Source organism: Erinaceus europaeus, chromosome 12, assembly GCF_950295315.1.
Source record: "Erinaceus europaeus chromosome 12, mEriEur2.1, whole genome shotgun sequence".
NCBI lineage: Eukaryota > Metazoa > Chordata > Mammalia > Eulipotyphla > Erinaceidae > Erinaceus > Erinaceus europaeus.
Window position 1 is genome coordinate 42486470 of NC_080173.1, and position 23032 is coordinate 42509501.

At 39.7% G+C, this 23032-nt stretch overlaps 1 protein-coding gene across 2 annotated transcripts in view; it reads left to right on the forward strand.

Moving 5' to 3' along the window:
- Nucleotides 1-23032, forward strand: part of NSF (N-ethylmaleimide sensitive factor, vesicle fusing ATPase) — a 210663-nt gene that overhangs the window by 19396 nt on the left and 168235 nt on the right. For both annotated transcript variants that reach the window (XM_007529655.3, XM_060203295.1), the window contains exons 2-3: nt 15194-15279; nt 21955-22054. In XM_007529655.3, coding sequence (XP_007529717.2) covers nt 15194-15279; nt 21955-22054 — 186 coding nt within the window. The remainder of the gene's footprint in view (nt 1-15193; nt 15280-21954; nt 22055-23032) is intronic.

Genomic DNA, 23032 nt, shown 5'->3' on the forward strand with positions numbered 1-23032 from the left:
TGATTACACGTTTGAAGTGCTTAGATTGAAGGAGCTTATAGTCTGTGCATTAAAAGTTTTGAGACAGTCAATCAGTTTTTCCCCTCTCATATTAATTAAATAGTGATTCATGAGACTACAAGTTAATAGGAGTGTACATTGACACCATTGCCACTGTGTCCCCCTCCACCCAAGCTGAAGTGAATATCTATTCTCACCCTCCACACACAGATTTTTACTTTGGTACCCTACTCCAAACTCAGTCAGATCTTGCTTTGAGTTTCCCTTTCTGTTCTTCTTTCTCAACTTATGTTTATGAGTGGGATCATCCCATACTCATCTTTGTCTTTCTGACTTATTTCACTTAGCATAATTTCTTCTATCTCCATCTAAGATGGGTCAGAGAAGGTGGCTTCATTGTTCTTAATAGTTGCATAGTATTCCATTGTGTAAATATACCACAGCTTTCTCAGCCATTCTTCTGTTGTTGGGCACCTGGTTTGCTATCAGGATTTAGCTATTGCGAATTGTGCTGCTATGAACATAGGTATACTTAATTTTTTTTGGTTTGGGTGTTATGGTGTCCTTGGTGTGTATCCCTAGGAGAGGAGTTACTGGGTCATATGGAACTTCCATGTCTAGCCTTGTGAGGGTCCTCCAGACTGCTCTCCACAGAGGTTGGACCAATTTATATTCCCACTAACAGTGTAGGAGGATTCCTTTGTCCCCATAACCTCAACAGCCTTTATTGCTGCTGTCATTTTTGATGTATGCCATTCTCACAGGGGTGAGGTGGTATCTCAGTATTGTCTTTATTTGCATTTCTCTAACAATCAGTGACTTGGAGCAATTTTTCATGTGTTTCTTAGCTTTTTGGATCTCTTCTGTAGTGAATATTCTGTTCATATCCTCTGCCCATTTATGGATGGGGTTAGTTACTCTTTTGTTGCTAAGTCTGGTGAGCTTTTTAAATATTTTGGTTAGTAGTCTCTTGTCAGATGTATGGCATGTGAAGATCTTCTCCCATTCTGTAAGGGATCTCTTTGTTTGGGTGATGGTTTCTTTTGCTGTGCAGAAGCTCTTCAATTTGATGTAGTCCCATTGATTTGTTTCTGCTTAAGTCTTCCTTGCAATTGAGTTTGTATCATCAAAGATGTCCTTGAGGTTTAGGTGGGAAAGTGTTCCACCAATGCTTTCTTCTAAGTATTTGATAGTTTCTGGTCATTTGGAGATCACTTTTGTTTCTGGTGAGATAAAGTGGTTCAGTTTCATTCTTCTGCATGTTTCAACCCAGTTCCCCCAGCACCATTTATTGAAGAGATCCTCCTCCCTCCATTTATACTTTGTGTCCCCCTTATCAAAAAGTAGCTGTCCATAGGTGTGGAGGTTTAGTTTTGGACTATCAGTTTTGTTCCACTGGTCTGTGTGCTTGTTTTTGTTCTAGTACCAGGCTGTTTTGATGATGATGGCCTTTTAATATAGTTTGAGATTTGGGAATGTGGTGCCTCCATTTCTGTTTCTTTTCCTTAATTTTTTTTTTTTTTTTTTGGTGATTCTAGGTGTTTTCTGGTTCCATATAAATAATTATAATTTTTGTTCTATTTTTTTTTAATTTTCCCTTTTCTTGCCCTTGTTTTTTTTTTATTGTTGTAGTTATTATTGTTGTTGTTATTGATGCTATTGTTGTTGGATACGACAGAGAGAAATGGTGAAAGGAGGGGAAGACAGAGAGGGGGAGAGAAAGATTGACACCTGCAGGCCTGCTTCACTGCTTGTGAATCGACTCCCCTTTAGGTGGGGAGCCAGGGCCTCGAACCAAGATCCTTACACCAGTCCTTGCATTTTGCGCCATTTGTGCTTTACCTGCTGCACTACCTCCTGACTCCTTGTTCTAGTCTTTTAAAGAAGCTTGGTGTAACTTTGGTGGGTATCACATTAAATTTGTATATGACTCTTCTTTGGTGTCACCCTGACCACCCCTTACTCTCCCTTTCTACCACTGGTCCAAAAATTCTACCCTCTTCCTAGAATCCCAGGTTGAAAGCTGCTTCCTTTCGGAGCTCACATCAGATATTGTCTCCATGCTGCCATCCTTGCTTCTCCTCCTTTAAAATTATTTGTATCTTTACCTAGTGTTACAGGTATTGACGTTAAGTTTTTTAATTTTACCTGATTAGTTCAGAATGCAACTCCGTTATGCTAGGAATCTAATTTTCTTTTCTTTTTTTTCCTTCCTTCCTTCCTTTCTTTTTTGACATTAAGTCAAAAAGTGCTAATCATGTCTCTATGTTGTATTCTCTAAGTTTGAAACTAAATGAATTGGCATCTGCTGTTGATGAGTAATGCAGTATATTTTGGTCCTTTGCTAAACTGAGTATGAAGTGCTAAAGTGCTAATGTATTTTGCACCAGCCATATAGATCTTTATTAATGGAGGAAAGACAAGGATTTTTAATTTTAGGTAAGGAATAAATTAGTGATTTTTGCTTATTTTTAATATAAATTCACTTTTAAATATTTTATTTATTTATTAGAAATGATAGGAAGAGAGAGAGAAAAAGAAAAACCAGATAGCACTCTGGCACATGTGCTGCTGGGGATTGAATTTGGGACCTCATGTTTGAGAGTCCAGTGCTTTATCCACTGCCCCACTGCCTGGACCACATACTTGCTTATTTTCAATCACCAATTGTTCTGTGGTTTCATGGGTGGACTTTTAAAAGCTGTGTTTATTATTTGTGTTATGTACATATGAACATTTACTAGGTTCGACAAGCAATGCAAATACAAATTATAATTAATTTTCTGCCTTCCAAATATAGAATCTCTATATTGGGGAACTGAAAAAAGTTATCCTAGTTACTTTTTTCTGAGATAGTAATATTGAGGAAATTATATGGTCTGATAGGAGATTTAGTTACCACTGTATAATGCAGAGCCTTGCTTGGAGGAATTACTTAAAGATTGTTAAATGAATGAATTAACTAATACTTATTTCTGAATACCTTAATAAAGTATTATTTTGGACCTTGCTTATAGTTTGACTTTTTTTCTTATAGTTTGACTTTTAATGTTATATTCTCTGCCAAACTAATCACTATCTGTATCTTTAGTTATATAGCATAGATTTAACTTTAAGTAGCTGTTGAACTCCAATAAAGTCCTTTTTTTCCTGCATAAAAAATTATAAGCTTTTAAGTAGACTTTTGGTCTATATTATTATATTGTAAATTTACATTAATACTGATACTTACCCAATATTAAATTAGACATAATTATACTTACCAGATTACATGATGAAACCACCAAGAACATTGTTGAAGGTACATTCCCACATTCTTTCTCTTCTATTGTAGAAGGAAATAAACCAGTTAGTATTCCTGGTTATTATGAGCTTATTTCTTCAGAATACAGTTGTCCTTGTAAATTTTTTATTAGAATGAGAGAGAGAAAGGGAGGGATAGAGAGGAGAGACAGAGAGAGAGAGAGAGAAGACTATAGCATCTATCACATGCAATGGTAGGGATCAAATTTGAAAACCTCATGTTTGAGAGTACAGTGTTTTATCTGGTGATTCTGAGCTGCAGAACAACAAATTAGTGTTATCTGAGAACTTGTTAAAAATGCAGATGTTCTGATCTAATATCTAGATCTTTAATCCATTTTTATTTTACCTTGGTGTAGGTGTTAGTGGTTACCTAATTTCACTTTTCTGCTGTCTACTTTTCCCAGCATCTGTTGAAGAGTCCTTTTTATCCCATTGAATTGTTTGGCTCCATTATCATTTATTAGGCTGTGTGGGCTCATGTCTGGGCTTTTTATTCTGCTCCCATTTTTATTCCAGTACCATATTGTTTTGAATACTCCTTTGTAGTATAAAAACTGAGGTTGGGGAACATGATACCTGCATTTTTTTCTCAGAAGTGCTTTGACAATTTGTGGCCTTTTGTGGTTCCCCACAAATTTTTAGACAGTTGTTCAATTTGTTTGATAAATGTCATTAGAATTTTGATAGGAATAACATTGAAATTATAAAATGATTTTTGGTAGAGTGGCCATTTTAATCATGTTTATTCTTCCAGTCCAGGAACAAGGAATGTTCTTATACTTCTATATGTTGTTCTCATTTATTTATTTTAGCAGATCACTGATAATCTCTGGTTTATGGTTGTGTGGGAGATTGAGCCTAGGACTTTGGACCCTCAGGCATGAGAGTTTCTTTGTGTAACCATTGGGCTATCTACCCTCACCTTTTATGTCCTTCTCTATTTCCTTTAGCAATATCTTAGAGTTTTTGTTTTAAAGGTCCTTTACCTCCTTTGAGAGATTCAACCCAGTGTATTTTATTATTTTTTTTGGTTTGATTGTAAATGGGATTGAGTCTTTTATTTTCTTTTCCTCTGACTCCTTGTTTGCACACAGAAATGTCACAGATTTATTTGTATTAATTTTGTATCTACTAAATTCCAGTAGTTTTTGGTCGGTCTCTGGGGTTCTCTGGGTATATCATATCATCAGCAGATAGTGATAGATTGATTTCTTCTTTTCCAATCTGTATGACTTTGATATCTCTTTCTTGTCAGATTGCAGTGATGAGGACCTCAGAACTATGTTGAATAACAGTGGAATGCAGGAACACACTCCATTGGTCCTTTAGACTGAAATCTCCACTCAAGCTAACTCAAACAAAGTTACCCAAACAAGGAAAAATATTCTAAGATTTAAATTTATTCTAAGCAAGGCCAGTGTGTCACACACTCTTTTGTCTGGGAGAGGTAGAAGAAGTGTGCAACCCTAACAAAGAACAGTCCATCTTTTTATAGATTTATAACAAAGAAATTCCATAGAAAGCTTGCATCAGCAGGAAACAATGGGTACATTTGGAAAAAAGTTTAGGTAGGGTCACAGTAAAGATATAGATTACATATAGTAAATATCAAATGGCAGGTATGTTAGTTTTCTGAAGACCAGTACAATATTTTCAGTATCCTACTAATTCAGTTTGGTTTCATGTATCAAGATAGGTAATAATCTGAAGAATAACAGGTCACATAGTTTGCCATCAGTTCTTGTGTGATCGCTGTTCTTCTTCTAGCGTTTGCCCTTCTTCCGTAGCCAGTCAACAGCATCAGGTTGAGCCTGATGTAAAGTTAGTTTCGAGACCTCCTTTGAATCTGGAGAGGTGGCAGTCTGGTCATAGTCTGTCTGTAGCCGCAGGGGCAATTCGGGTCGTCTCTGGCTCCCCAGCGATGGAACATAGCGGCGCACCGGCCATGGCCTGTTTGATAGTGATTGAGGAGGGCCCAATCATAACGTGCTAGGTCAAAGCCGGGTTGACGCTTGCAGGGGTCTGTGATGAGGTGTTTGTTCTTTACTTCAGCTGACTGCCAACTCTGTTTCCAAGAGACTGGAACAGAGAAGTTCAGTGTAGGCATAGGGGACCAGATTGGGTGACGAGACGTCAAGCGTTGAACAGGGTGGGCGAAGATATCCGCGTATATTGGCAGGTCCGGTCGAGCATAGACGTGGGAAATGAACTTAGATGATGCCGCATCACGACGAATATCTGGTGGGGCGATGTTGCTAAGAACTGGCAGCCATGGAACCGGGGTGGAATGGATGGTTCCAGAAATTATCCTCATGGAGGAATATAATTTGGAATCGACCAAGTGGACATGGGGGTTACGGAACCATACTGGGGCACAGTATTCTGCAGTGGAATAGCATAATGCCAGAGATGATGATCGTAGTGTGGAAGTGCTCGCGCCCCATGAGGAGCTGGCCAGTCTTGCAATGATGTTATTCCTCGCACCCACCTTTGCTGCAGTTTTTATGAGATGTTTGTGAAATGACAGAGTGCGATCGAGAGTAACGCCAAGATAGACTGGCTGGGCTTCATGCCGGATTCTCATATCACCAAGCTGCACATTAAGCTCACGCGAGGCCGAGGCATGGTGTAGATGGAAAACAGATGATACCATTTTTGCAGTGCTAGGGATTAGTCGCCATTTTTTACAGTAATCAGAAATCAGAGACATGTCTTTCGTGACTGTTTCCTCGAGGATGTCGAACTTTGATGCCTGAGTTGCACAGCAGATGTCATCGGCGTAGATGAACTTCCTTGAAGAAGTTTCTGGGAGGTCATTGATGTAAATATTAAATAGTGTAGGAGCCAGAACAGAGCCCTGGGGGAGGCCACTTGAGACAAGTCTCCATCTGCTAGACTTGTCACCCAGATGTACCCGGAATCTTCTGTTTTGGAGAAGAAATGATATAGTGTTGGCCACCCATGGAGGCAGGCATCTTGAGATCTTGACTAGGAGACCACGGTGCCAGACCATGTCATAGGCTGCTGTGAGATCAAGAAAGACAGCACCCATCTTTAAATTCTTCTGGAATCCATTTTCAATGTAAGTTGAGAGGGCCAGGGCTTGTTCGCAGGTAGATCTTCCTGGGCAGAAACCAGCCTGGGCGGGTGATAGGAATTTCTCTGTAAGATGAGAAATACGTGACAGAAGCAGCCTCTCAAGGAGTTTGTAACACACAGAGAGGAGAGAAATTGGTCTATAGCTGGCAGCCAGTGTTGGGTCTTTCTTTGGTTTCAAAACCGCTATAATCTTCGCATGACGCCAAACTTTGGGCATAGACTCAGATTCCAAGATGTGGGACAGGAATGAAGCGAGCCACTTCTTTGCCGCGGGACCCAGGTTAAGAATGAGTTCTGGGGTGATGTTATAGCCAGCAGCTGTTCCTGGTTTAACCCTCTTCAAAGCGTCTTCCAGTTCAGACAGTGTAAAGGGAGAGAGTTTTGGAGATGGACAAGATAACCGGAAGTGGGATGACCCAGACTGGGTTGATCTTAGCACGTCCAACTTGAGTTAGGTGACTGGCCACTGAGTTTGGAGATACGGAAGGATGGGAGACGGGAGGGGGTTGGCTACTGGCACCCAGTCTGTGAAGAAGCTTCCAGGCCTTCCTACTTGAGTGGGTGAAGTTCAGACTTTCCGTGAGTTGTTGCCAGCGGGCTTAGCGTGCTGCATCCAGGGAGGCAATGAGATGGTCAGCCACATCTGGGTCGCCTGACTCATCATACTGCTTTAGTAGTTGCTCGCATTCAGCATCAAGACAAGGCGTATAGTTAGCACATCTCCCACGAGAAATGGCTTGGGAAGCTGCTTTGAAGATGGCTTGGCGGAAGCGCCTGTAGGAATCTTCAGAGGGGATAGAGTTAATTGGAATTGCAGGAATAGATTTGTTGGTAAGATCACTGAACAGATGTCAGTTTGCTTTCCAAAAGTTCCATCTTAGTTTCTCCGAGCACAGAATCAGTGGGAGCTGGAGACCAATGTGGATGATAGCTGGGCGGTGATGACTGTGCGGGAAGATCTTGAGAACTTGTCTCATAGTGGGAAAGGCTTGGCTGTTGACTGTGCTAATCCAGCACAGGTCGGGTGACGAGTCTTTATTCCATCTAGCACTGTGAAAAGAGCCTGGCTGTTTGGGATTGTATAATAGGGAGAGGTCATTCGCTGAAGCCCAGTCGGCTAAGATAGAGCCGTCAGCACGAATGGAGGAATATCCCCAGTCTTGGTGATGATTATTAAAGTCTCCAACGTAAACGGCTGGGTGATTCGGGCCAGGCAGGACCTCATTATCCCATGAGGCACTGGGAGGCTTATATAGGTTGACGAGCTGAATAGTTCCAATAGTAATGGAGTCGTAGAAGGTCGAAGAGGCCGTATGGTAAACGTCCGCAAGACACGATTTGGCCTAGATGGCTCGGCCATTTTTAGGATGGAGATTATAGCATATTAAATCGAATCCACTGATGGTGAATTGAGCAGCTTCATCGACTGCTATATGTGTTTCTTGTAGGCAGACTGCCTGATGCTGAATCGCCAATTGACCAATAAGAACGTGTTTGGCAAAGGACAGCCCCTCAACATTAAGTTGGAGGACTCGAAGAGCAGGACCAACAGCTTGAAAGCTGTCAGGAGCTGCTTGTTGCTGGCTTTGAAAGTGACTGGGATCCATGTGGATTCAGTTGGCTAGGAAGGATCGTCAGTTTCCCCAATGAATGGGTACTCACGAGATGCACCATGGGAAGGTCGATCCAATGCATCCCTGTGATCGCTGTGGCAGAGGGGGAATGCTTTGGCCTCCCCCCAACATTCACTGACCTCTGGGAAGCCATGGAGTTGCCAGCTTTACAGAGTGATTAATTAAATCACAAATGTGAATCATACATGCTATTCTGAAACATACATAAGTTTTTTTTTTTTTTCTGGTAGAGTCCTTAACCCCTTACTGCTTTGGGGTTCAAAGTGATGTTGCATGATAGAATGTGTTTAGTAATGTTTGCCTTTCTTCAATTTTCTAGAATAGCTTGAAGAGAATAGGTATTAGTTCTTCTTTGAAAGTCGTATACAGGGTATGGAATACGTGGCTGACACTTCTTATCTTTTAATACTTTGAATATGCCATTCCACTCCCTCCTTGCCTCTAGGGTTTGTGTTGAGAAATCTGATGTAAGCCTGATGGTTCTGCCTTTGTATGTGACTTTCTTTCTTTCCCTGGCAGCCTGCAATATTTTTTCCTATTCCCTGGCTTTGCATAGTTTCACAATGATGTGTCTTAGTGTGCATCATTTTAGATTCAAGAATTTAGGTGTGCATTCACATTCTTGGATTTCTGTATTTTGAACATTGCTTGGGTATGGAGAATTTTCTTAAAATTTCTTTGAATATGTTCTTTATTCCTCTCACTTTCTCTTCTTACTCAGAGATCCCAATAACTCCAATGTTCATCTTTCTGATGGAGTCTGCTGTTTCATTGAGAAGTGCTTCATTTTTCCTAAACCTTCCCTCTCCAAGAGTTTTAAATTCACAGAGTGTGGTGGTTGTATCTTCTAGTGTTGATACCCTCTCCTCCAACTGGTTAAGTGTACTTCCGAGACCTTACTTCAACTTGAACTGCATTCAAAGTTTCCTTTAGGCCATGTCAGTTTAGAGTTTTGAGGATTTTGTTGTTGTTGTTGTTTGTTTGGATTTTTTGTTTGTTTGTTTTTCTTCTGTATTTTGTAATGCTTTGGTAAAATGATTGCTAAATTCTTGAAACTTCACTTTAGTTTCTTGAATTGATTTCATGAGTTTCTGAACTCTATATCATTGTTTTCTAGATTTGAGTCTGGTCATTTGGGGGTTTCAGAATGTCATTGCTGTCTCTATTTCTCATTCCTCTTTTAGTGTTGCTTTTGTGTGGACTAGGTGAGATACTGTTGCTAATCTTGGTGGACTGGGTGAGATTTTATCCTAAGTTACCTGATTGGCTCTGTGACCTTAATGTCAAGATTGGGTCTCTCTGCTGCTGTTCTAGCTACTGTGAGGCAACAGCAATGGAGACTCAAGAAGTCACAGCTGTAAATTGGTGAGATTTTAGGTGATTTTATTTCTTTTTAACAATCCTTTTATTGCTAAAACTGGGACCCAAGGGTGGTGTGTCTCAGCAGCCAGTTTAATTTGGTACCTCATGTCTCTGGTTTTCAGTTCTGGTAATAGTTCACTCACCCTCTTTCTGTCCACAAGCCACATGTCTCTGTACTCACCTGTGGTTTAGGTGATTCCCTCCCCCCTTTCTTCTTTCATAGTCATTTCTTTAACTTGGACCTGGAAGTAGTGTACCTCGGCTGTCAAACTCCCAGTTTGGTGCCAGCTGTCCCTGAGAATGGTCTTTTAGTCCCAGGAATCACTGTCTTAGCCCTTTTCTGTCCATAAGGCACATGTGTCTGTACTTACCTGTGGTTTGGTGAGTTTCTGAAGAGATCCTGATTGTATTTTGTTGAGTTTTCAGGTGATTTTCATTGCTTTTCATAGTTGATCAGGTAGAGCAAAATGCAGCTGCTGCTACTCCATAGCCACACCCCAGTCCTTCCCACTTTTTTCTATAGTCCTACCTTTACTTTCTTTTTAAGTCACCCCTATACCTATTACTACTTCTGTGTTTTTCCTTTTTTCCTGTTCTCTCCCAGATAAGAGAAATGCCTGGCTTCCTCTGGTGTCTTCTGGATTTACTTCCCTTTCAGTGGTAGTATAGAGACAAGAATCCTGGTGACAAATACTTTGGGTCCTTCATATTTCCTCCTTTATTTAACCCTTCTGGGAATACAGACCAGAAATTAGGAGTTCTGGCTTCTATAATTGCTTCAGCAGTGGAAATGATGTTGGCAGGCTGATGCATACCCCCAGCATGCAAAATACATTTTAAAAATGCTATGTTCTGTGTGAGGAGCTCACCTGGGAGAGTGTGCCCCTTACCATGCTTGAGAATCCAGGATTGAGCCTTGGCACCACATGGGAGCACCCCAGGAAGGCCCACAATGGTGGAATAGTGCTATTATGCCTCTTTATTTCTTCCTCTCTCTAAATAAAAATGAATAAAAAAATGGTGGGAGCAGTGGAGTAGTGTGTACTTAAGACTTCTTAGCCATACAACACACAAAATGTCCTGTTCATTTATTTCTGCAATTACATTCAGTTTTATTTTATTTTTTGTTCTGGGAAAGCAGTTTCTAACATGTTTCTCAAAGCAGCAAAGTCAGTTTGTTTTGATGTACTTGTAATTGCCCAGAAAATGCACTAAGACAAATATCTTTTTTTAAATCCAGTTATATACATATATAGCAAACCTCCCAGTGTCTGCAATTTGATGTGATATCTTTAGTTCTTTAGGGTTTTCTAAGAGTTTTGTTGCATTTATTTATATAAAATAGTACTAGTTTGTCACAACTTTAATTTTTGGTTATTATTACAGCTTTTTTTTCCTGTGGTTTTTGATTTCTTATCTTTCAAGAAACTTAAGCAATTTCAATCTTTACTAGCCTTAATACAATTTTGTGAAGTGCTAGACTAAATAATTTATGACATTAAACATAGATGGAAAGGTTATGGAAGTTTATCTCTTCCTGTGAGTACTTAATTTTTTAAGTTCTTACAGATTATGAGACACCCCCCACCAATTGTGATTAAGCTGTATCTTTTTTTAAAAATTTCTTTATTGGTGGGGATTAATGTTTTACAGTCAACAGTAAACACAATAGTTGGTACATACATAACATTTCTCAGTTTTCCACATAACAATATAACTCCCATCAGGTCCTCTGTCATCTTTTTCCAGGAACTGTACTCTCCCTCCACCCACCTGAGAGTCTTTTACTTTGGTGCAATACATTTACTCCAGTTCAGGTTCTACTTGTGTTTTTTGATCTTGTTTTTCAACTCTACCTGTGAATGAGATCATCCCATATTCATTCTTCTGTTTCTGACTTATTTCACTTAACATGACTTCTTCAAGCTCCAACCAAGATGGGCTAAAAATGATGAAATCACCATTTTTAATAGTTGAGTAGTATTCCATTGTGTATATAGACCACAACTTGCTCAGCCACTCATCTGCTGTTGGATACCTGGGTTGCTTCCAGGTTTGGGCTATTACAGATTGTGCTGCTATGAACATAGGTGTACACATGTTTTTGGATGGGTGTGTTGGGTTCCTTAGGATATATCCCCAGGAGAGGAATTGTAGGGTCATAGGGTAGGTCCATTTCTAGCCTTCTGAGAGTTCTCCAGATTGCTCTCCACAGGGGTTGGATCAATTTACATTCCCACAAGCAGTACAGGAGGGTTCCTTTGATCCCACAACCTCTCCAGCATTTGTTGCTGCTACTTTTTCTGATGTATGACATTCTCACAGGAGTGAAGTGACATCTCATTGTTGTCTTGATTTGCATTTCTATGACAATAAATGATTTGGAGAATTTTTTCATGTTTTTCGCGGCCTTTTGGATCTCTTCTGTGGTGAATATTCTGTCCATGTCTTCTCTCCATTTTTGGAAGTGGTCACTTATTTTCTTGTTGTTGAGTTTGGTAAGCTCTTTATATATTTTGGTTATTAGCCTCTTCTCTGATGTATGGCATCTAAAGATCTCCCATTCTGTGAAGGGTCTCTTGGCTTGGGTAGTGGTTTATTTTGCTGTGCAGAAGCTTTCTATTTATTTATTTTTTAATTTCCTTTTTGTTGTCCTTGTTGTTTTATTAATGTAGTTATTATTGATGTCGTCACTGTTGGCTAGGACAGAGAGAAATGGAGAGAGGAGGGGAAGAGAGTGAGGGGGAGAGAAAGATAGATACCTGCAGACCTGCTTCACTACCTGTGAAGCAACTCCCCTGCAGGTGGGGAGCCGGGGGCTTGAACCGGGATCCTTACACCAGTCCTTGCATGTGCAGAAGCCTTTGAATTTGATGTAGTCCCGTAGGTTTATACTTGCCTTAGTCTTCTTTGTAATGGGATTTGTTTCAATGACGATGTCCTTAAAATTTATGTGGGAAAGAGTTCTGCGAACATTTTCCTCTAAGTATTTGATAGTTTCTGGTCTAACATCCAAGTTAGAATTTACTTTTGTGTTTGGTGAAACATAGTGGTTCACTTTCATTCTTCTGCATGTTTCAACCCATTTTTTCCATCACCATTTGTTGAAGAGACTCTCCTTCCCCAGATTAAGCTATATCTTTAGGCAGAACATACACTTTAGAGTCTGTTCATCTTTTTTTATTATTATTTTGTAAGTGATTTTGTCGTATGCTTTACATTGGCTTGTTCTAGCCCTCCCCCTCCAAGAGAATTGGATGAGTCCTGTTAATTTCGCGGGCCTGCTTGGCCCCGCCCCAAGGGACCCTGGGAGAGGGTTCCGGAGTCCGAGAGTTCCTGAGTTCCCCAGAGACAGAGTTCCTGAGTTCCGGAGTTCGAGAGTGCGAGAGGGCGAGAGTTTCTGAGTTCGAGAGTAAGGGAGAGGGTTCCTGAGTTCCAGAGTAAAAGAGAGAGTGCTTGCGCCGCCGCAAAGAGACAGCAGAGTTCTGTTTGGTGATTAGTTTGTCTTAGTTTGTGAATCGTTGTTCCTGAATAAAGAAATACAGCTGCCCTGCCCAGCCGTTGTCTCCGCGTCTCTGTTCACCACCGTGAAGCTAGCCGGCCGAGGCCAACCTGCCCAGCTAGAGCCTACGAATTTTAACAACATGATTTAATAAAGATTATAGGATTGTAGGATAAGAGGGACACAATTCCATACAATTCTCACCACCAGAGTTCCGTATCCCATCCCCTCCATTGAAAGCTTCCCTATTCTTTATCCCTTTGGGGTATGGACCAAATTCTTTATGGGGTACAGAAGGTGGATGGTCTGACTTCTGTAATTGCTTCTCTGCTGAACATGGGTGTTGATGGGTTGTTCCACACCCCCAGCCTATTTCTGTCTTTCTCTAGTGAGATAGGGCTCTGGGGAGGTGAGATACCATGACACATTGATGAGGTGGTCTGCCCAAGGAAGTCAGGATGTATTTGCGATTTGGTGACTAAGGGGCAGTAAGATATAAAGTAGAACATATTGCTTAATAAACAGTAACTTAAAGGTAAGGATAGAGATGAGCCTAAGGGCCTTGGTGTGGAATGAAGCTAGGAAGTCCATTTTAGGTATATTCCAAGGGGCCCATGACTCTAGTAATTTTTACCCAAGCTCGATTGCAAACTTGCAGGTGGGCTAAAAGTATTATCTAGGAAGATGGTGTCAGAACAGGACTAGAAAGATGGATTAAGGCAGAGAGTATCTCCCAAATATGAAAAAAGTATATAAATACCATTAACTGTAAACCCTATTGCTACAAGATAAATGTAAATAAAAGTTCTAACATTTTTTTTCTTAGACCCCAAATGATTACCTTGTAAACCTTTCTGCTTCACTTATCTTACTTTAGAGACAACTACATTAAAGTACCTGAGATAGTTGTATTGAAATAAGCTTTTAGTTGATGACAGTTTGTTTTCCTTTATTATTTTATATTTGGGAGATAAATTAAAGAACAATTTATTCTGACTTGAAGTTTTGAAGAATGAACTCTTTAGTCATAAACAGACTATGACTTTTTTAATGGAGGGAGAGAGGGAGATTGAGACCACAGCACTGAAGTTTTGAGAGCTCATCTCGAACCTGGGTTGCACACATGGCAAAGCAATGCACTAAGTGAGCTATTTCACTGACTGACAAGTATCATATTTCACTAACTAGAAAGCTTTAGAGAATTATGGGAAAAGTTGATTTAATCCATTATATGAAGGAGTGTCATGCCAGTAGTTATTAATAAAAATGTTGTTGAATCCTTTTTTTTTTTTAGATTTATTTATGAGGGGGGGAGAAAGAGAGGAAGAGGGAGAGGGAGATAGAGAGAACATAGAACACTGCTGCTGTAGCACATACACTGCTTGGCATTGAACTCAGGACCTCATGCTTGAAAGTCAAACACTTTATCCCCTATGCCACCTCTCAGATCCCAGTCTTGTTATTTATTTTTTTTAAATGTACTCTTAAATGATTTTTGTTGAAGTATTTGGATAATGGCTTTTCTCAGATTGTAGGAGACAGATTCATAGCCATTTGGGATCTTTTCCCAAAAGATAATTTTTCATGTTATAATTTAACATGCTTATTACATTTTAAAAAGATTTACTTATTTTTGTATTATTATCCTGAGAAAGAGAATAAATGAGAGAACCAGAGCATCATAAGGGAATAAGGCATAAGGGAATGACACTCGGGACTTGATGCTTTTAAGTTCATCCCTTGTCACTGCCTCACATCCCCAGCCACGGTTCATTCCATTTTCATCAGTCAATGTTCTTTTCTTTGAAAGAGATGGAAAAACAAATCAAATAATGTTGAGTAAAAAGGATATTTTGTTGAGTCGTGACCAATATACTAGACTCAAGGGTTTTAATTTGGTTGAAGTCCTGACTTTAGTTTGTGTTTCAAAGTGTCTCTGTGTCTGCCTGTGTTCCTTTATGTTCTCTGATAGTTTTATTCTTTTTGAGGAGAATCTTCCTTTATACTGTGGCTAGGTAGGAGAGGGCCTTTCTTCTTACACTTGCCATTGTAAAGTCCAGGGGGTGGGATAGAAGTCTGAGGTTGCCTGTGTGCTATGATTACCAGGCCCACAAGCAAACAGAAACTAGGATAGAAGTTTCCAAAAGGATGAGTTTGCTGTTACCACAGAGGCAGAGATGCTGGGTATCAAAAGCAATAGGTATTGCTACCAGTAACAAATAAAGAAATGGAAGACATTAAATATTCTTTAAGATAATACAAAATTAACTCTAATTATTAATTCCTATAGGTTATGCATGCCACAAGATGTCCTACAGATGAATTATCTTTAACTAACTGTGCAGTTGTGAATGAAAAGGATTTCCAGTCTGGACAGTGAGTATCTATTTTCTTCTGACATCCTTTAAAATTTTTTTTTTTCTTATTATTGATTGGAGACAGAAAGAAATTGAGAGGGGAAGAGAGATAGAGAGGGAGAGAGACAGATACCTGCAGCCCGGCTTCACAACTTGTGAAGCTTCCGTGCCGCAGGTGGGGATGAGGGGCTTGAAGCCAGGTCCTTGCATACTATAATGTGTGCTCTCAACCAGGTGTGCCACAACCTGGTCCCTGAGAATTCTTCTTCTTATTATTTTCAAGTGAGAGTTATTATTTTTAGGAAACTTTTGAGAATAATGAGATGATAGTTATTTACTGCACCAATATTTGATAAGATATTTACATACATTTTTACATATAACTTACTATTGTGTACTGATTTTTCTTGGCATAACTAAATATACTACATGTATAAGATGTATGTAGTATAGTTGCTGGTTTTTCTGCCATGCTAAGTTGAGCACAGAATTTTCCACAAATCTAAACAAATTGGTGTTTAGATTATCAATGTGATAATTCGTTTATGGAGTTTTTTTTTTTACATATATTTTCTGTACTTATATGATAGAACTTAAAATACAGTAATTATAAAGAACTCGCCCATTGAAAGGCACAGAGTGGAAGGATGGATCAGAAAACACAACCCAACCATATGCTGCGTGCAAGAATCCCATCTGACCCAACAAGACAAACACAGACTTAAAGTGAAAAGATGGAAAACTGTCATACAGGCCTATGGACGACAAAAAAGGGTAGTAACAGCCATTCTCATCTCTGACACCATAGACTTTAAATTAAATAAAGTAATGAAAAATAGGCAAGGCCATTACATAATGATTAGAGGAACAATCAACCAAGAAGATTTAACAATTATCAACATCTATGCACCCAATGAGGGACCTTCTAAATACATTAAACACCTACTGAAAGAACTACAAAAATGCATCAATAGTAAAACAATAATAGTAGGAGACTTCAACATGCCACTATCACACTTAGATAAACGAAACAGAGAATCAATAGTGAAACCAGAGAATTAAATGAAGAGATGGACAGACTAGACCTCCTGGACAATTTCAGAGTTCTTCACCCCCAAAAACTTGAATACACATTCTTTTCAAATCCACACAGCACATCCTCAAGGATAGACGACATGTTAGGCCACAAAGACAGCATCAACAAATTCAAAAGCACTGAAATCATCCCAAGTATCTTCTCAGGCCTCAGTGGAGTAAAGCGAACATTCAACAACAAACAGAAAAATATTAAAAGACACAGAATATGGAAACTCAACAACATGCTGCTTAAGAACTGTTGGGTCAGAGAAGCACTCAAGCAAGAAATTCAAATGTTCCTGGAAACAAATGAAAATGAAGATACAAGCTATCAAAATATTGGGGACACAGCTAAAGCAGTATTGAGAGGGAAACTCATAGCCGTACAATCACACATTAGAGAAAAAGAAAAAGCTCAAATAAACAACCTTACTGCACGCCTTAAGGACTTAGAGGAAGAGGAACAAAGGGACCCTAAAGCAACCAGAAGGACAGAAATCACTAAAATTAGAGCAGAAATAAACAACACCGTATATAAGAGAACCATACAAAAGATCAATGAAGTTGGTTCTTTGAAAAATTAAACAAGATTGACAAACCCCTAGCCAGACTCACTAAAAATGGGGGAGACGACTCAAATAAATAGAATTGTAAATGATAGAGGATATGCCACAACTGACACCACAGAAATCCAGAAAATCATGAGAAACTGCTATGAAGAACTATATGCCACCAAGCTAGAGAATCTGGAAGAAATAGAAGAATTCCTAGAAACATATGTCCTTCCAAAACTGAACCAAGAAAAACTAAAAAACTACAATGCACCAGTCACAGACAAAGAAATTGAAACAGTTAAATTAAGAGTCTTCCCAACAACAAAAGTCCTGGAGCAGATGGCTTTACAAACAAATTCTACAAAACCTCAGGAAATAGTTAATACCTACACTTCTGAAGCTCTTCCACAAGATCGAAGAAACAGGAACACTCCCCTCCACCTTCTATGACGCCAACATCACCCTGATACCAAAAGCAGATAGGGACACAACAAAAAAAGGAAAACTACAGACCAATATCTCTGATGAACATAAATGCCAAAATATTAAAGATCCTGGCCAACCGGATACAGCAGTATATCAAAAAGATTGTTCATCACGACCAAGTGGGATTTATCCCAGGAATGCAAGGCTGGTTCAACATCCGTAAGTCAATCAATGTCATTCACCACATCAATAAAAGCAAAACCGAAAACCACATGATTATCTCAATAGATGCAGAGAAAGCCTTTGACAAAATCCAACACCCATTCATCCTCAGAACACTACAAAAATGGTAATAGATGGGAAATTCCTCAAGATAGTGGAGTCCATATATAGCAAACCTACAGCCAACATCATACTCAATGGACAGAAGCTGATAGCATTTCCTCTCAGATTGGGGAATAGACAGGGCTGTCCATTATCACCATTACTGTTCAACATAGTATTGGAAGTTCTTGCCATAGCAGTCAGGCAAGAGAAAGAAATCAAAGGAATACAGATTGGAAGGGAAGAAGTCAAGCTCTCACTATTTGCAGATGATATGAGAGTATACATAGGAAAACCTAAAGAATCCAGCAGAAAACTACTGAAGTTATTAGGCAATATAGCAGGGTGTCAGGCTACAAAATCAATGTACAAAAATCAGTGGCATTTCTTTATGCAAACACTAAATCCAAAGAAGAGGATATCCAGAAATCACTCCCATTCACTGTTGCAGCAAAATCAATAAAATACCTAGGAATAAAGTTGTCCAAAGAACTGAAAGACCTGTATACTGAAAACTATGAGTCATTATTCAAGGAAATAGAAAATGATACCAAGAAATGGAAAGATATCCCATGTTCATGGATTGGAGGAATTAATATCATCAAAGTGAATATTATCCCCAGAGCCATATACAAATTTAATGCAATACCCATCAAAGTTTCACCAAGCATCTTTAAGAGAATAGAACAAAACTACACTATTTATCTGGAACCAGAAAGCAACCATCTTGAGGAAAAGAAACAGAAATGGAGCCATCACACTCCCAGATCTCAAACTATATTATAAGGCCATCATCATCAAAACAGCCTGGTACTGGAACAAAAATAGGCACATAGACTAATGGAACAGAATTGAAAGCCCAGAACTAACCCCCCACACCTATGGACATCTAATCTTTGATAAAGGGGCCCAAAATATTAAATGGTAGAAGTAGGCTCTCTTCTATAAATGGTGCTAGGAGAACTGGGTTGAAACATGCAGAAGAATGAAACTGAACCATTTTATCTTACCAGAAACAAAAATTAAGTCCAAATGGATCAAGGACCTTGATGTTAACCAGAAACTATCAAATACCTAGAGGAAAACATTGGTGGAACACTTTCCCACCTAAACCTCAAGGACATCTTTGATGATACTAACCCAATTACAAGGAAGACTTAAGCAGAAACAAATTAGTGGGCCTACATCAAATTGAAAAGCTTCTGAACAGCCAAAGAAACTATCACACAAACAAGGAGACCCCTCACAGAATGGGAGAAGATCTTCACATGCCATACATTAGACAAGAGACTAATAACCAAAATATATAAAGAGCTCAGCAAACTTAGCAACAAAAAAGCATATAACCCCATCCAAAAATGAGCAGAGGATATGAACAGAACATTCACTACAGAAGATATCCAAAAGGCTAACATATGAAAAATTGCTCCAGGTCACTGATTGTCAGATAAATGCAAATAAACGCAACATTGAGATACCACCTCACCCCTGTGAGAATGGCATACATCAAAAAGAACAGCAGCAACAACTGCTGGAGAGGCTGTGGGGACAGAGGAACCCGTCTGCACTGCTGGTGGGAATGTAAATTGGTCCAACATCTGTGGAGAGCAGTCTAGCGAACTCTCACAAGGCTAGAGATGGATCTTCCATATGACCCAGTAATTTCTCTCCTGGGGATATAATCCCAGGATTCAATAAAACCCAACCAAAAAGATAAGTGTACGCCTATGTTCATAGCAGCACCTGGAAGCAACCCAGGTGCCCAACAACAGATGAGTGGCTGAGGAAGCTGTAATGGGACACAGTCTTTTGGTAGTGGCAATGGTGTTTATATACACTCCTATTAATTTGTAGTCATGTAAATCACTATTAATAAAAAAAGAATTTGTATTCCTAGTGGCAAAATGCTATTGACATTGAGATATTAGTCATTAATGTTTAAAAAAGTAATGGCATTCTCAATGGTAGTTTAAAAACAGTACTCTTCTGTAGGGATAGGTAGAGACAGGCTGGGTCCTTCACCTTCCTGGCCACTGGGGGCAAAGGGTCAGAGCAGCCCCCTGGGAGTCCTGGGGTGAATCTGCATGTCGGGGGCAATGTGCACGGAGAGGAAGAAGCCACTTGAGATTCAACCAGCTCCAGGAGAAGCCTCAGAGGGTTATCTTGTTTCTCATGGGAATAAAAGCAAGTAGATATACCCATAGCGGGGGAGGGGAAGGGGGTTAAGATAATCATTAACCCAAACACAAAGCAACACAATGCATAGTCACAGACCTACAAACTATTTGATCACAAGTAAAAGGTTACCATACAAGGTTTGATCACAAGCTTCACAGTGCATATTTCTCTGGAGGTAAATTGCAGGCACTTCAGGGCAGGGTGGGGATGGGAGGCAGCTGAGTAATCAGGATGTTTGCTGGCAGTTTTCAAGTTAGCCATACACAGTAATTTATGGTCTTTGTTTAAAAAACAGGGGAGTAGTGGCTAGTGGCATGAGTAGAGATGCGCCCATGTCCAGGGGTCCAACTGTCATAAATTCCAGAGGTCAGAGGGGACCTGCCATATCTCAACCCGAAAAGGGGGGAGGGTCTATGGTCTACTTTCTCAGACTCTCATGGAAATAATGGCCTGGACTTCCCAGACAGTGGGCCCAGTCCCCAACAGGTATGGATCGACCTGCCAACATCCACACCAGTGGAGAAGCAATTACAGAAGCCAGACCTCTGACCTGCACGCCATAGAGATCTTTGGTCCATAGTCCTAGAGGGGTAGGGAATGGGGATGCTTCCAGTGAAGGGGTTGGGATATGGCACGCTGGTGGTGGGAGTTGTGTGAATTGTGCCATTCTTATCCCACAATCTTGTCTATCAGTATTAAATCAATAATAATAATAATTTGAAAAATAAGGAAACACATAGCAGAAATTAGACTGGGTGTGGTGTATTGTACCAAAGTAATAGACTATGAGGTGGGGGGAGGGTTCAGTCCTGGAACATGATGGCAGAGACCTAGAGGGGGTTGAATTGCTATGAGGAAAACTTAAGAAATGCTACACATGTACGAACGACTGCATTTTACTGTTGATGGTAAGCCATTAATCCCCCGATAAAGAAAAAACAAAAAACAAAACAGTATTCTTGTGTAACAGAGTTAGAAGTATCTGTTATGGGGAGTCGGGCTGTAGTGCAGCGGGCTAAGCGCAGGTGGCGCAAAGCACAAGGACCGGCATAAGGATCCTGGTTCGAACCCCGGCTCCCCACCTACAGGGGAGTTGCTTCACAGGTGGTGAAGCAGGTCTGCAGGTGTCTATCTTTCTCTCCTCCTCTCTGTCTTCCCCTCCCTCTCTCCATTTCTCTCTATCCTATCCAACAACGACAACAACAATAATAACTACAACATTAAAACAACAAGGGCAACAAAAGGGAATAAATAAATAAAATAAATATAAAAAAAGAAGAAAAAAAGATTCATTTAAAAAAAAGAAGTATCTGTTATGCAAGTACGTTCATTGTTGCTTTCTTCATGTAGATCATCACAAAATGACTATTTAATCTGTTTATGGGTAATTTCTGAGCAGTATGGATTAGACAAAATGCTTTGAAATGGTACATTTCAAATATGCTATTTATGTAAAAGCTAATGTATTTTGTGAAGCTTTTTTATTTTTATCAGCTTTCTAAATTTTTCAAGTTATTACTGTTTCAACCTGTTGTAGGAATCTGCAAAGAGATTTAATGACTAGTCCTAAAATCTAACTTTATTTTTCACTGTTGTATCCTGATTTTTTTCTAAACACCGCTTTTCCCTTTATTCCATTTAGGCTATGAAGCAGTTTTTAGGAGAAAAAAAAATATTTCTACTTAATATGAAGAACTTTAAATCACTATGACCATATGAATTATGAATTATGAATTATTGTAAATTTTAATTAGAAATGAAATTAGGGCCAGGCAGTGGCACACCTGATTAAGTGCACATGTTGCAATGCTCAAGGATCCATGTTTATGGATCCTGATTTCTACTATGTGTGCTTAACCCAGTGCACCACTGCCCAGCCTCCTAAGCTGCTGATTTCTACCTACATGGGAAAAGCTTCACAAGTGGTGAAACAGTGCTGCAGGTGTCTCTCTGCCTTTCTCCCTATCTCCCCCTTCACTCTCAACTTTCTCTGTAACTATCCTATGGAATGAAATTCATGACCCTATTCCTGTAGAATTCTCATGTAATGTCATGTTTATACTTATCAATCATTAGCTGTTGGAATTAGTCTTCTTATCTCCTTTGACATGAGTACTATGTTTCTGTTTTTTTAGGCATGTGGTTGTGAGAACATCTCCCAATCACAGGTATATATTTACTCTGAGGACCCATGCATCAGTGGTTCAAGGGAGCATTGCATTCAGCTTACCTCAGGTAACATATATTGAAAATCCTAGAAGAGTTAATTTATTTAAAATCAGGACTACAACTATCATGCTACAACTATTGATTCACAATGAAGAAAAACATTAAATTGATTTAATTGCCAACATTTATTGTGCTTACCTTTTCTCACATTTTTCCCCCTTCTTCCAATTAAAAAAAAAACTGGTACCAAGAGATGGCTCAGCAGTTAAAATACTTACCTTATGGGGGGGTCGACCTGGGCAGTAGCGCAGTGGTTAAGCGCACAGGGCGTAAAGTGCGAGGACCAGCGTAAGGATCCCAGTTCGATCCCCCAGCTCCGCATCTGCAAGGGAGTCGCTTCACAGGTGGTGAAGCAGGTCTGCAGGTGTCTATCTTTCTCTACCCCTCTCTGTCTTCCCCTCCTCTCTCCATTTCTCTCTGTCCTATCCAACAACGAACGACAAGGGCAACAAAAGGGGGAAAAAATGGACTCCAGGAGCAGTGGATTCATGGTGCAGGCACTGAGCCCCAACAATAACCCTGGAGGCAATATATATATATCTTACTATGGATGATGCCCTGAGTGTGACTCCCAGCACTACCTGGGAACACTGTGGGCAGCACCAAAGGAATTCTATTGATAGTGGAGTGATGCTTTGGTCTTTGGAGCCTCTCTCTCTCTTTTCTCTCTCTTCCTGTCTCTCCTTCCCACCCACTCCCCACCACAGACATCATGCATGGGTAAGTCCTGGGTTTATTCCCTGATGTCTCATTTAAAAAACAAAACAAAATCAAACTGCAGTTATGTCAGTTAGCTATAAAGTACTGTTAACTCCCAGGGTAGCAGAAAATATGCAAGAATAACATTAATTAGTAAAATTGACACCTAATAATACTGATTTTAAAATGCAATGATGTCCGGTTAAAGAATGTGATATGCATGGTTGGTATCTCAAATTACTACCTGACTTGCTAGGCTCCTATAATGACGGGAAGGATTGTAAT